This window comes from Astatotilapia calliptera, chromosome 23, assembly GCF_964374335.1.
Source record: "Astatotilapia calliptera chromosome 23, fAstCal68.1, whole genome shotgun sequence".
Lineage (NCBI taxonomy): Eukaryota > Metazoa > Chordata > Actinopteri > Cichliformes > Cichlidae > Astatotilapia > Astatotilapia calliptera.
In genome coordinates this window covers 4493856-4509660 of record NC_137443.1, presented here as the reverse complement: position 1 = coordinate 4509660, position 15805 = coordinate 4493856, and the positions used below count along the sequence as shown (strand labels likewise).

The following is a 15805-nucleotide window of genomic DNA, read 5'->3' as shown; positions in this document are numbered from 1 at the left end:
CAACAAAGGCCTGCTTTCCATCCCCTACGCTCCCATGCTTTTTTTTTTTTTTACCTTTTCGAAGGACCACGACATGTATTAATTGAAACTGCCATAGACATGGAGGCATGATCCCATTTTGAATGATAAGAAACCAGTAGAGAAACAACATCTTGGGGGGGGGGGGGATCCTTTGATATATTTATCTGATGCCTGAGATTATAATCTTTATGTTTTATTTTTTAAAGTCTCGTGTTCATTTGTAAATTTTACCCACTAAGTTTGCAGCTTACGAAACCTCATGTCCTGAAAACCTGTATTCCTCTGACGTTATGATGTACTTGAATTTAGTGGGGCAGACAGCCACACCCAAACATAACCTAAAAAGCTCATCCCATTAGCTCATTCTTACCTCATCTCCCCTCTTTGTTACCAAGGGACTATGAGTAAGATGCAGCTCGACACACAGAGACAGGCAAATGCAGCAGGTTCCTTTTTTGCCTCTAGAGTGCTACAGATCATTTCAGTCCTCGTGTTTGTGTGGCGGTGGTGGGGCTTAACTCTATAAGCGTCCACAGAAGTCAAAATAGTGACTCACACAAGGTGATTGGACAGTTTTACCAGATGAGGTAGACAGAGCGAAGACAGGATGAGAGGACCAGAAAACAATGGAAGATTAGTCAGGCTGCTGAAACAAAGATGCTCTTACTCAAAATCCCATCAACCATCGACCTTCACAGTGACCCTGGATATATGATAGGAAGCTGTTTGTGAGCGTGTTTGTGTACGTGCGAGTGTGTGTGCATTTCTGGGACTCGGGGGACAGCAGTGAGACTGGATGCAGATGTCTGTTTCCTGCAATCTGACACCATCGACAGAGCGACAGAGCTGGGGGTAAAACCAGGATTGGTACAAATATGCACAATTTTATGCACAGTAACAACTGATGCATAACAAGCTGCCAACACTTAGACAAAATGCCTGTAACTTAGCATACTCATATCAAATTATATGCAATGTATGCGATCAGAAAGTTCCAGGAATCAAAAACCATCCTGATTTAAATTTGTCTGATCGCTCCATCAAGATGATCTTTTCTTATACCTCCAAGTGAGGCTATGTTTAGATCACTTCTTGGAAGTTATGACTATTTGCACTGTGCAAAAGCTGAGATCATTAATAGACATTACAAAAGAAATTGCAACCAAACAAATATCATTCACATTTGATGATGACATGATGAATATCAGAGCAATCATGACTGTTTGCTTCTCTCCATGAATGACATGACATAAATGCAGTGGTTACTTTGTGTGTACTTTCCTCAAAAAGTAACTACTCCTTTTATTTACCTGAACTGCAGAAGGTGTCTGTCCCCTTTTTTATTTTTATCCACTTATCCAGTTGTTGAAGTGCAGTTCCCTTTCACAGGGCGCGAATTGGGGTAAACCCTGGACAGGTCATTAGTCCATCAAAGGGACCCGCATTCACACCAACAGGGAATTTAGAATTCCCAATTAATCTAACGTGCATGTCTTTGTTCTGTGGGAGGAAGTCAGAGTGCCCGGAGAGAACCCACACATACCTAGGGAGAACATGCAAATTCCAGAGATTCAAACCCAGAACCTTCTTGATGTTAGGGAACAATGCTAACCACTGCACCACCACACCACCCCAGACTGGTTTCCATGGTTGAGAAAAATAATTTCACAACACATAACCCAGTCAAAAACACTCAAGGAGGTAGTGTATATCATTGTCAAGGTCTACAGTCAAGAGACTACTTTGTGATGATTACATTCAAGAACAGGAAGGTCACTTTGTTAGAAAACATCAAAAAGAGCCAGCACCACTGTGAAAACATGATGAAAACTGAGATGAACTTGTACTGGAATGATGAGAAGAGTAAAGCATAGAGAGTTCATGATCTGCAGCATGCTACATCATCTGTCGAACACAGTGGAGGTAATGTCATTGCATGGATTTGTATGGCCGCCAGTAAGACCATGACGCGAGTGTTTACTGATGCCGGGACTTCTGATAGAAGTAGCAGGATAAATTGTGAACAGCTATACTCTCTGCTCATGTACAGACAAATATTGGAGATAAGACAGTTTCACATTTTAAATGGAAAGTGACCCAAAGCATGCTGCAAAAACAACCCAAGAGTTTCTCAGGAAAGGGAAATTCTCCAGATATTGTTTGATTGTCCACATATATACAAACCTACCTGTATATGCCACTATACACACAACTGGAGATAAGTTATCTGAATTTCAGGAGCGAGATCACGCTTCCAAACACGCCCTGTCCGGTTCTTATCCAAATGTGATCTCCCAGTTCTACAAGCTGGTCGTTCTCATTTTCGTGCCCCACCCTCCCTCCTTTTTTAAAATTCCTGCACTTCTCATTAGTACAGGGGGATCTGCCTCTGAGACCTTCCCCAATCTGCAGTTCAATTCACGTTTAAGCCATTCACCTTTATCTACTGAAAAACGCAGCCAAACCTAAAATGAGGACGTGGGCCCAGCTAGTGAATGGGATATACACTTGGTGGCCATAGCGCAGGCTATCTACTAATCGAAAGACTGGTGGTTTGATCCTCGGCTGCTCTAGTCTCCCTGACAAAGTGCCCATGCCTTGAGCAAGATACTGAATCTCAAGTTGTTCTCCAATGTGTTCATCAGAGTGTGAATGTTAGATAGAAAGCAGATGTAGAAAAAAGTGCTTGAATGACTAATTGTTAATGGATGAATGAGGCAAGGTATAAAATGAGGTATAAAATGCTTTGAGTGCTCGAGTAGAAAAACGCTATATAAGAACCAGTCCACTCCAGTCCTATGAACTTTTGCTACTACTGTTAATAAAAAAAAAAAAAAAATTATAATAATTATAATTATAATAATAATGCTATTATAATTGCTATTATATAATTGCTAATAATGCTATTATAAATTACCAAAAAACATCCCTATACAACATGCTGTAATATTTCCCAGTTCACAGAGGTACACTTTAGTGTCCTTCAACGGCATCAAATTCATTTTTAAAAATTGAAAACTGTGAAAGTAGTTGGGTGGTGGCTTTAGCAGTGTAATTTAGCCATATTGACTTTAAATTAATTTGAAATGAGCTACAAATTGATGGCTGGGATTTTAGCTACTCATCCCTCCCACCCCTGCCAGGCGGGGCCTCTGCCTCCTCTGTCCGTTGACTCTCTCAGCCTTTCTTTTCTGTGTGATAACAATCAGCAAATATGAGAAGTAAATTCTGGAGGAAATGTTGGCAAATGGGTTTTGGGTAGATTGTGAATGAATATTTAATTTACTCATAAAGCAGGGGTTTAGTACATTAATGGCTTTTCCACTGCTGTCACTCGATTTGACTCCTTCCTCCTCCTCCTTTTCCCACCCAGATTAGGATGGTGACACCGTCTGCTATCTGGCCTGCTGATTGGTTCTCTTAATGAACTTATTTATACTGATCAGAATATTGTAGATTCGGTTTTTTTATTGGGAGGAGGGGGTACATTGTTGGAGTAATATTATAAGCCTGTTTATTACACACACACATATGTGTATATATATATATATATATATATATATATATATATATATATATATATATATATATATATATGTGTGTAATATTCAAGAGAGACTAATCGAAACTAATAAAAAGAGAATCTAATAAAGGCATTTATATAGAAACGCAGCGGTTCATCTTTTAGTCAGAATATCAATTTTACATTTTGTTTGAAGTCTTTGCAAAATTGCTTCTTTCCACTTATGGGCGTAAAGATCGAATATTGAAGAACAGAAGCACTGACCCAGGCTTACTGCTAAAGTTGCCTATAAAAATAAAAAGTTAATTATGGTCTCCTATAACACAGTTTTAAGTCAATGTGTGACTCTGGTCTCTTGGTCTGTCTCTGTGTTGTTTACTGTGCTGCTGGCCACAGAGCCCCAGAGTCCACAATGGCTGGCTGGACATGATGACAGCTGGAGTGGCCGTCACCTCTGGCTCCCAACTGTTTTCTTGTTTTCTGACCTAATAACACTTAAACTGGCATTCAGTCTGGATTCACCTGCGGTAAACAATGTGTGGATTTGAGGCTGACGGGTTTCTTTCCAAATAATAATTTCTCCTTCTTGGATTTTTATTCAAACGTGCACTCCATCAGTCATCAGGTCGGTGTAATTAGTATCTGTTAAGCTGTCAGCCATAAAAGGTATAATTTCATTGCAGTCAAATATCAAAAGATTTTTTTTTAAGGATGAAATCAATCACTTAGTCAGAAACAAATATTTAATGTATTTGATTCATCAGACATTATGGCAGTGAGGGGGCAGTGAGGCTGGGATGGCTTCAGCCAGGGTGTGATCCCCCAGCTCTTGGCTATGTTTGATGAAGATTAATTCAATCCTATTTTCTGCCTTGAAATGCTTTTGCTAATGTGATTCTGTCTGTCTTGCTCCCTTTTCACTGTGCGTATGTTTGTGTGTGTGTGTGTGTGTGTGTGTGTGTGTGTGTGTGTGTGTGTGTGTGTCTCCTAAGCACGTTATTCATGTTGAGGACTAACAAAAGCAGCAGGAAGATAAAGCAGTGGTAGTGTGTTGTAATTCTCTACCACAGATTCAGTATCTGTATATACGTACTGGCAGGCTGAACGGCGCTTACACTTTGAATTTGGTGGTTACAGATTGAGTAAGAGTGTGTGTGTGTGTGTGTGTGTGTGTGTGTGTGTGTGTGTGTGTGTGTGTGTGTGTGTGTGTGTGTGTGTGTGTGTGTGTGTGTGTGTGTGTGTGTGTTCGTAGGAGAGTATAAGAATGGATGGGCTGAGTATGAGAATAGATTTTAAAATGTTATCAGGGTTTAAAGTGCCTCGGCACTCTGCATGTTGTGCGCACATATGTCTGATTTTCTACAGCTGTACCATAATCTTAATAAAATCTGAAACATTTTTTAAATGCCACTTCAGCAGTCACTCCACCACAGTTTCACTTGCAGGGATTTCTAGGGCCAGTAGAGGGTGCTACACAATCCCAGTGATAATTGAATCAACCTCTCTGCTAATGCATAAACTTCCGTTTTAAGAAACTTAAGACGAGACATTTCTGCATTTGTTTTTTTACTTCCTGGTAATTCAACTTCTACATGCGTGTCTATTTCACATTTGCGTGTCTATTTCACACGTGTCCATGGACGTCATAATGCAGAGCTTGATCTGGACCGTGTAAATCTAACAATATACGTCCAAGCAGACAAAATAAGAAAGAAAAATATATAATTTTTTAAAAAGAGAAAAAAAGAAATAAAAATAATGTGGTCTGTTGCTGTCCAGCAGCAATTTTAAGAATAAGAGGTGTCAGTGTTTCTCTGTGATCTCTTAAGGTGGTAGCAACAGCCCTGTGCATGTGGATGTCTGTAGACGGTAGGGGCTCTGTGTGTGTGTGTGCGTGTGTGTGTGTGTGTGTGCGTGTGTGCGTGTGTTTGTGATCTCAGCTTGTCTATGACTCATGATGTCACAGTGACCTCTACCGCATACGTGGTCTCCCATCACAACAACTGTACCTCTTTCACACAGCACTACAGCCACATGTGCATTCACATGTAACATGAATATTTACACTGCTCCATGTTCTGTATGGGAATGTGAGTGTGGCATGAGTGACATTTTACTCAAGGCTTCATAAGTAAATAAATCTACCTGTAAAACAACCTGCATGCCTCCACCCTCTCATATTATCACATTTCAGCATCTTTTTTTGTCAGACCACTAAGAAAATACTTCTCAGCTTTCTCGCGATGGTTCAGTCTCACTAAAGTAAATAGAGGACTGTAACCTCCTTGCAACTAGGAAATATCTGTGTATCTGCAAGTTGCAGAGACCAGCTGATTTCCATCTACTGCTTTTGTCCACTTTTGATTACAAGGCAGTTGCACGGGCAAACTGTCTCCAAACAATCACAGTCTGATCTGGACTGCAGTCACGCTCAGGCTGATTTGTGAAAGTTTGCAATTAATTACTGTCTGATTTATAAATGCAGAGTGTCGACATGTTGGCTCTGAGTAGGTCTGTGCCAGTGAGCATAACTCATCTGCAGCGTGTCTTTTTGTAATGAGGGACTCGGCGCAACTGGTTGCCAACTGTCTGTACTGTGGTTATACTCCGATTTAAAAGCAAGATTGTTAAGCACCTGTTTTATGTTGCAGTTAAATAACCGTCCTGCAGTAACTACATCAATACTTATGGAGGTTCTGAATGTAATTGGTTAATATGAATGTCAATTTCTGCCTATGTAGACGGCACTAGATTTGCGATTTTCACTTATTTATCAGTTAATTGCAGCGTTATCACAAACCGATTGTATGAAATTGCTGTTTGACCCCATTCAGTTGCAGACTGACTCGGTCTTATTGCTGTTTTATTGTCATCTCAATGCATCAAAGTTGCTTTGAAAATGAAACTGGCTGCGAGTGGTCACAGATCTGGTCCCCGTCTTCAACGCAATCATGAGGAAATGAGATTGCAACTTCACTCTACACAGTTGCAGGAATTTTAGTCATGTCACCATCTCCATCCTCCGTCTTCCCTGTTTTTTTTTTCCTTTAATATTTTTTTTTAGCACAACCTTATTACAAACCACTGATACCCACATTTTGTCTACATAAAATTTCTCAAAGCACATTCTCATCGTTATCTTCATCCCACCACTTGTATCGAACATTTTGGGTAAATTTTATAGAATTAAAAAACTGAGTAGTGTGACTCACTGCATTCTTGATTGTCAATACAGTGGCAGATGAAATGCACTCAGTGGACCTCTTTCCACTTGTATTGTATATTATAAGTCACTCTGAGTAAGAACATCTGCTAAATACTAAAATAAGTGTTTAGTAGGCCTATCAGAGAGTTCCACTCCAGGCAGTGCTGTATTTGAAGAGAGAAGGACTCCAAGTATGTTGAGAGTCTCTTTGCTTATCCCTCTCAGCAACTGGTTAGTGTGGTGCTTGAATATTAATGATGTCTAAACCCAAAAGCTTGCGTTGACTGTGACCTAGCCATACCGTCTCTCTCACTCTCTCATGCACATTTATGCATACACACGAATGCGTTGTGTGTGTGTGTGTGTGTGTGTGTGTGTGTGTGTGTGTGTGTGTGTGTGTGTGTGTGTGTGTGTGTGTGTGTGTGTGTGTGTGTGTGTGTGCATACTTTCCTAAAATGTGAAGATCTTTCCCGTGGGGACTAGTGGATGAGGAGGGCTGAGGTGTTGATTACTGCAGTGCTTGACAGTCAAGTGTACATGTCTGTGATTTTGTGTGTGTGTGTGTGTGTGTGTGTGTGTGTGTGTGTGTGTGTGTGTGTGTGTGTGTGGGAGGCCAGCAGGTTAAAGAGAGGGGTAGCCAGCTAGCACCCCCCTAATACTCCTTCTCAGCTGCCGAAGTCGTCAAGTGTAAAATTGCGCACTCTTTCAAACGCACTCCATTGAAACCGAGGAGATCACACTTCCACGTGCACCCACTCACACACATGCACACGCTGCTTTGGGAAACAAGTTTGAAAAAAAGACAAGTTTGGTTTTGCAAACTTGTAGATTGCAAATAGACTGCAAACTCAACAATGGTTTGAGTAGTGTCTCAAACCATTTTTGAGACATCACAGTACTCTTAAAATACAACTACAAACACAGCCGCGCCACACATGTTAACAAACGTCGATACAGAATTACCCACAGAGCATCAAAAAATGACAAATAATAACTTTAGTAAATAATCTTATTTTACCATCAACTGTGAAAGCTGTTAAACTCAGCAAACTAATTTGGCAAATTTGAGCATCTCTGCAGGGTTTATAAATGAGAACTGTGATTGATTATTTCATGACATTTGACTTCTTTTATTCTCTCCTTTTCTTCCAGCAACAAAGGCGTCTAGACCTGTTAACCATCACCAACTCTGGTAGGTGCCTGAATTTCTGTGCTTGGATTTCATTGTCACCCACAATCCAACCACCGCAGGACAAAAAACACAACACTAAAAGCATTCTCTGATGCACACTCAGTATTTTATCTGTTTCATAATCTGGTTTGATATTGACTTTTCCAAAAAACATAATAAAGCAAAAATATTTCGCTCATACCCCACTATAACTGCTTAAATGGTTACTGCTTGAACAGCTGGGCAGTTGAAACGCAGCAATAAAACTGTTTGTGTTGTCAAAAACTGTGTTGCAGAACCACTGCTGATTTGATGGCTGCTTGTCAGTTATTTGAGCGTGTGTTAAGGGATCCTGTCTCATGGTGTGATGATTTAAATGTCCAGTAACTAAAGCTTTCCACCTTGGGATTAAATGGAAGTCATGATTTCAGCTGTAGTGAGAGCAGTCACAAGTGCAAGCATGTTCCCTAAACAGATTTTCAGAGTATATAGAAGCATGTTTGTGTGTGTGTGTGTGTTTTGTCATTTTGAATGTCTAGCAGAATCGTTTAACATGTTTTATTGTTCAAAAAGTATATTCTCTCTCTCTCTCTATCTAAAATGCTGCATTTCATGCCCTATCTCTTTAAAGCCCCCATCATGAAAAGCACCGTCTGCTTTGATTTTTCAGCTTGCACAGAGAAAACAAGACCAAAAAAACACTGGTTATGCACCACAACCCAAGGTCCTGAATATAATGACAGCCTTAGAAAAGATGCCAGTTACTAACATTTGAAGCACAATCAGATCCAGAGCCACAGACTTCTGCAGAAGTTTCTACATAGTTACAACTTATATTTGGATGTGTAATGTCAAAAAATTAAAAACTCAGGTAAGTTATGTTGCACTGAAGCATAAAATGTGACCCACACCCATTCCTTCTTTACTGGTCTCTTCTCCAAGTTTATACAGTTTCTGTATGCCACCCAGTATAATGACATTTATTAGTAATAATAATGTAACAGGAAACAAATCTAAGCAGGATATGAGTCATACAAATCCATCCTTCCATTCTCTTCCAATTATCTTTATCAGGGTAGCAGGGGGCCTGGAACTTATCCCAGTTACGATGGGGTGAGACGTGGGGTACACGCTGGACAGGTCACCAGTCAGAGGCAGGGCTAAAACAGAGAGACAGACAACCATTCGCACTCACAATCACACCTATGGGTAATTTAGAGTTATCTTAACTCCATTAATTAGTGGAGTCTGTCAATCCTATCTCCTGACTTGCATACAAGACCCACTCCACCCTTCTCCAGCTGAGAATCACTGTATAACAAATGTATATGTAATAAACTAAAATCCTAATTCTGATGAGTGAAAACAGTGTCCATCAAAATGCTGCAGAAATAGACAGTTTGCAGAAATCTTGCCTGCTCACTTTTCACCTTGCTTCTTTACAACTTTCTGTCTTGTGTTCACACTTCTGCTTTGCTCATACCTGAGACATTTTAAACATAGAGTTAGTAGAAACAGCTCTGAGTAAATAAAAGTGGCAGACTGAGAGGCAGTGGGAAATACTCTGTGTATGTTGCATGTTTAGGTTGTCTTGTATATCCCTGTAACTCTGGTTAACGTCTAAAATCCTTGCAGAAGCACAACTACAATGATTTGTGCTCATTCTCATGCACTCCTCCTCCTCCTCCTCAGTCCACATCACTGAACCAAATATGCACAAATCCTGCTACAACATCGTAGATTGTATTGGCGCTGATAATAAACAGACAACCAGGAGCAAGCAACTTTAAAATACAAATGATTTTAATATATTCATTATGTAAATGCTGATTTTCATTCAATAGTAGCTTTTAAAACTGAGTAGGTGAAAAACAGGATTTTTGTTGTTCATCTGAAAATTTCAGCATCTTATAAGAATTTAACATTTTCTGTCAGTTTCTCTTTGAGAGGATAATTTGTTTGTGAACAGTTTGTTGGTGGATTTCGTCTCCTTTTGAGCTGACACGAGGCACATAATGTGCGTACGTTTTCTGCAAACTAGTTGGAATTACATCCACCATGTAGCTAAAACTCATAACATGTGGTTATGCACACATATGGTGCTCCAAGTTTGACTCGATGTGGAAACGTATCACGAAGTAGTTGCGATGTTAGAAATCTATGCCAGTCTCTCAGAAAAGCAGCTGTGTGAACAAGGGATTTACTCAGATGGAGAGCAACGGGGGAAAAAAATTCAAAAAACAGGGGAGGAGAAACAGATGGTGACGGCATGAGAATACAGAGACCCATATGTCTAAGGTATCTGGATGATCTAATATGCTTTGATTAGAATAATGCATATGTGAAGCTCATGGAGACCCGGTTAATTTAGCAGGTTTGCTTTGCAGCTGTTGCTCAGGCCTTGAGTTTAGGCGCAACCCACCCATGGCTTCCACAGTTTGACAGAGAGCAGCCGCACAGAAAGAAAAGGTGGGGAAGTTGAGGAAGAGTGTAAGAAAGATTTTCGAGCGTCACTTTGCGTGGTCGAGTGAGAGAGAAAGGCATCACGCGCCGTCCGGACATCGAATGTTTAGAGCTGAGATGTGATATAGCACATCAAAAACACATTTGATTAAATGCAGTGCTAGACGTTGTCAGCGTATTTACAAATGCATTTCTTCATCCCACCATTGCGTCTCAAAAGGATGTATACATTTCCATGTACATTAGTTTGTAGTGAATGAATGTAGCCCGCTTTGAAGAATATCAGAGCAAGGTAGGTAAGGAAAACAATCTGTCTTGGAATATATTTTTTATGGATGGTTTATGATTTACCTCAGTTTGTGCAAAAAAGAGAGAAGCACTGATTCTTCAACATTGTCGTCCTCTTTCGTCTTCAGTAAACGCTGGTCATTGCAGGTCTTGTTCTTGTCTCTTCTGCCTTTTGAGCACAGCTATTGTCAGGCCCCTGAAAGAATTCTGGTTAACTGTTTTGTTTGTGTACGCTTTTGGTCAGAGGTGAAAAGGATCTTCAGCTTGTGTTGTTATGAAACATAGAACAGCTCCTTGAAGCATGTTGTTACCTTCAAATATCACCTCTAAGAATGGGAAGATGTTTGCACAGTGGCTTTCTCTCTGTCTTTTTGTCCTAATGATAACAGCGTTTGTGTTACTACCGTGGGTGCAAGTGAGCAAAAACAACAGCGTTTTTAAAGGGAAGCACTGCTCAGCAAGACGTTTGATAGCTAAATCTTTAATCCTCAGGTGTGATGTCCTTATGTTAATTGCGGTGGATCTTATCTGGTTAACCGGGTATCTGGTGTCAAAAAACAAAATTGTAGTACAATCATTGTAATCATTCTAATAGTATGACAATGATAGGCTGTTTAGTGTAAGCTATACTTGTTATTTAGCACTATTGTTGTCCAGTTTGAGTCCATGTTGGACTGGTGCAGAGCAGGCAGTGGTCTTCATGGCCACTCTCAGGGCCCCAGTATAACCGCTGCTTTGATTGCTTCGCCCTCACCACAGATCTTGTATTAGCGCCTACGGCACAAGAAGAAGTCACAACAGGAGGGTTTTTCGTTTTCCAGAAAGTCTCATCTTTCCAAACTGTTGGAACGCCTTCCACTGTATAATCTTTGAATCTCTGACTTCCTGTACTGATATGTCATTGAAATGGTGAAAAAAACCGAGTCAGTTGTACACTTGTGTCTTAAACTTGGATGTGGCTACAGCATGTGTGCTTCTCGAGAGGTGCGCAACCTGATGAACTGCCACCAGAGCGATGTCACTTTGTCGTGTTGTGCTATTCACCATGGGGAGAACGTTGAGCATAATGGGGCCTTTGGATTATCAAACTGTAGTGCAGGCCGTGGTGATGAGGGGGGGAATAACCATGTGAAAAATGTGAAAAAAACAAGAGTTAATTAGTGAAATTGAATTGATGATATGCACCTTTTTTTTTTGTTAATAGTTAAATTCAACACAGATCCTTTTTTTATTGTTAATGTTTGATAAAAACTGTCAACGTTTTTTCTTCTTCTGGAGTTGGACATGTCAGAAAAAGTGTGAAAACCACTGAGTGAGATCAACGGTAGCAGCTGTCAGTTTAAATTTAGGCTGATGATGCTGTTTAGTTTCCTGCATTCACACTGGCTAAGGCCAGGAACACAGTTATGATAGCACACATGCAGTAACATCTGTTTACATCTCGTTACATTAAATGGTCTAAATCAACAAAGAGTAGTAAACCTAAGAAACACAAAGAAAATAACTTTACTACATGATTTATTTTGAAGTGTTTCTTTTCACCGTGCTGCACTGCCACGCCCGTTCTTAGAGTTCTCCCACGTGTTAAGTCCCACTTTTACACCTGATTAATACTCTAATGACTCTGTAATTGTCTTACATTATGCCAAGTAGATTTATGGCCTCTTTCTGTTTCACATTCTGAGATCTGTTCAGAGATTTGTATCATCGTTCTTGCAATGATCACCGTCAGTAACCCTATTTGTGCTTGGGTATGACTCAGCAGACCTTTGTATCATAAATAGATATGAGTGAGTCACAGCACTCTCATGACCAAACATTTCCTACCTGTTTGGGTAATTGTGCTATCATAGCTCTTAGCTTCTGATAGTCAAAATGGAAACTTAGGTAACACTGATTTCTATTCCATAGAAGCGTAATGGAAATGTCCATTAGTGATTTTTTTAGGGCTTGGATATTGCTGATTACTCATGTCTGAAATCGGGGACAAATTTTGGTCTTTATATTCTTTGGTTCCTTCAGAGGTTGACCTAAATGGAGAGCAGAACAGCTTTCTACTGTCTCGGAAGTGCAAACATTAACAAAGCATAAAAAAAGAGAAATCCCAAAATTAATACAAAGCACAAGAATAAATTCAGATGAACAGAGGAGCACAACAGACGAAGGAAAAGAGGAAGACGCTAAGTAATCAAGATGCTCAGCAAGACAGGAAGTAAGAACATCAAGTAAATACCAAAACAAGAAGATCCACACTAACTAAACATGATACAGGGACAGTAGGAAACAGGAGCACAAAGAAGAAATGCAAACATGGAAACACTGGGGAGACTAGAGTAATAATGAAATCAAGAAGGCAAAGTCATGAACCAAAAGTCCAGGACTGTGACAATTTTTTTCTTCTTCTGATCTGTTGCAATCTAATTCAGTTACTGCATCAAGGCGCTATCAGTTAACAGGCAGAGTTGTGAACTACTACACTTTGGAGCCGGTATGTGACACAAATCCCTTTGGGGTTGGATTAGGAAGCGCATCCAGAGTAAAAGTCTGACATGTCAAACATGTGGCTCCACATATTTGAATGCTTTAACACAATTTCATTTTTTTTGATTTGTTTACCACTATGCAGCTTAAAGTTTTAGTTCTACATGACGACCTAAAGGTTTGCACCAGATAGCACTGCCTAATAACTGCTGGGCAACGTGTTTTTTTTTTTTACAGCTATAAAATGTTTTCTGTTGCTACATAGTTAATCTAAGGCGATAACGAGGTGTCCTGTTAAAATGACACTTGCTTATTTAATTTACATTAAAGCTGCTTGAAACTCGCCACCTCCTTCTTAGCTCTAGCTTACAGTAATGTGCACAGCAGGAGTGCCTTCCTTCAGGGTTTAGTCTACACCCACAGAGGGACCCTCTACAGACTGAAATAGCTTTCAATTATTTCTTACTGAAAGGATTCCTTCTCTGACCAGTGTAGAGCTCAGTGTGCTGTGCAAATTAATGCAGGTCATTATTCAGGTTGTTGTTATGAGTGGCCTTGAAGGGAAGTCTATTATATCCTTAACTTGGCAGACATATTTTATCATGCCCTGCTGCTTATTACTATTCACAGTAGGTGAGCAGATGTGCACATTTACACACACAGACACACACACCGTGGATGTGTGAAGGTTATTATGATGGCTGTATGAAGAGCAAGTGAAGCTTTCAGATGAGTGATTCTGATAGGGAAACACAGGCAGGACACTCTCTCCTTCCCCCTGCAGATTAAAGGAGTTTCCGCTCCTTTGCTCCTTTTCTCCTCGTCCACCAACCACCTGCCTCCCTGTTTGCCGTTGACGCTTCGTCCTCTGCTCGTTTGACTTAACGGCACTCGTTATCTGCAGCGATTTATTAGTAATCTTATTTTATCACAGTGGCATTGTTGTGAAACATTTGCCCGTTCTTTCTGCATCCTTTTCCTCCTTTCCTTGTGGTTTTATTTACTTTGCCTCATCTTGCTTCATAGCGTGAAGAGGAGGAATCACAGGGTATAAATAAACTAATAGTCTCAAGTGGCTTCATAACGTACTGTGTGTAAAGGAAAAGAAAAAAGAAAAGAAAAGATTTGATGAGGATTCTGCCCCTGCCGCTCTGTTAGCTTCTGTCTCTAATGATGTTCATTAGCCACTCTGAAGAGTGACTCACACTAAAACACATATTCACACATAATAAATAAATCTAACTGAGAGCTAAAGTGACACCACAGCTTCCAGGTTTTGTCCCGAAAGTAAGAAAATCTCATTCAAAGCGCCTCTGACGGCATGTTCATATATTTACATGAATAATAGATTTTTTTTAAATGATCTAATATAGTATATTCAATATTTATGTCTGCACTGGGCTTCAATAAACACTCCTTCCTATTCTGGAAGCCCCCAAACTGATGTTAGCATACTACACGTCACAGCCCGACAGAGCGGGGGAGTTGCAGCCTTTCTTTGTAGACCCTGGAGATTAACATCCAAAAGTTTTAGTAATCAAAGTACCTTCTCTACCACTCTTTTAGTGGAGCTTTATGTCTTTCTGTGCTCACAAAGAAATCCTCCTTAACTTGTGGATGACATGGCGTCTTAGACTGTAAACCCCGGGACTTCAGAAAGACCACTGCAAGAAATGCTGACTGAGAGATTGTATTGATTAGTGAATAGCTCGTTAGTCGTTTCTGAGGCTACCCTGACAAAAGCCTGCTCGAGTGTGTATATATATATATATATACACTTTATATATACTTTATATGGTATATTCAGGTCCTATATACAGATATTTAGGAAAGCCAAAACAAAACACTCAATATCTGATCCCTCCATCTTTCTCATTTCACACACACTCCCACACACAGACCCACTCAAACCTCACTCGGCCTTCTTTAATTGGACACTTGAGCGGCGCACGACTGCATCTGGCTCCTGTTGAACACAGCCTGACATTTCAGACTGCTGACCTTTCCAGCCCTGCCACAACTAAATAATGATTAGTCCTGGCAACTGTTCCACCACAGCAGCAGCCAGGTACGTACACACACATTAACGCATAATGCACGCACACACGAACAGGCACAAGAGCGAACAACAGCAGCAACACCTGCATTAAAGGCTTTGTCTTTTAACAGTGAGAAAATGGGGTGCAGGCATTGATTTGAGAGGCCATTGTCATTCTTTTGACTTATCGATTAGATTGTCCTTTTCCATATCTGCAGTCAGCACCCAATAATGTGTTGTTCTAAATTAACTCTGCTTGCCTCTGTTTAGTTTCTCCTTTCCCCTTTATGCACTCTCAGCATTACAGTGGAAAAAAGGTCAATCATATTCATGAGATCTGGGCCGATTTGAGAGGAGGGTGTCTGAGTGCGTGCGTGTTCTCATGCGCACACTTTTGGGTTTGTGCACAGAAGCGTGCAGCGTGTGTGTCTAACGCAATGAGGCAGCGTGGAGATAATAGGCAGTTCTCAGATCTCTCTTCTGACTTTCTTTTCTTTCAGTCTATCACTTCTCCCTTTGTATCTCCATTTTCCTGCTGTTTCTGTCAGAACAGAATAGAAATGTTCTTCATTAGAGTCCGTCTTTTTACAGATATTCTTTGTGTTCTGTGCTTTG

General features: G+C 40.3%; 1 protein-coding gene across 2 annotated transcripts in view; it reads left to right on the top strand.

The window, feature by feature from the left end:
- The window catches only part of agbl4 (AGBL carboxypeptidase 4), a 359648-nt gene that overhangs the window by 245264 nt on the left and 98579 nt on the right, over positions 1 to 15805 (top strand). For both annotated transcript variants that reach the window (XM_026157910.2, XM_080297524.1), the window contains one exon: positions 7902 to 7941. In XM_026157910.2, coding sequence (XP_026013695.1) covers positions 7902 to 7941 — 40 coding nt within the window. The remainder of the gene's footprint in view (positions 1 to 7901; positions 7942 to 15805) is intronic.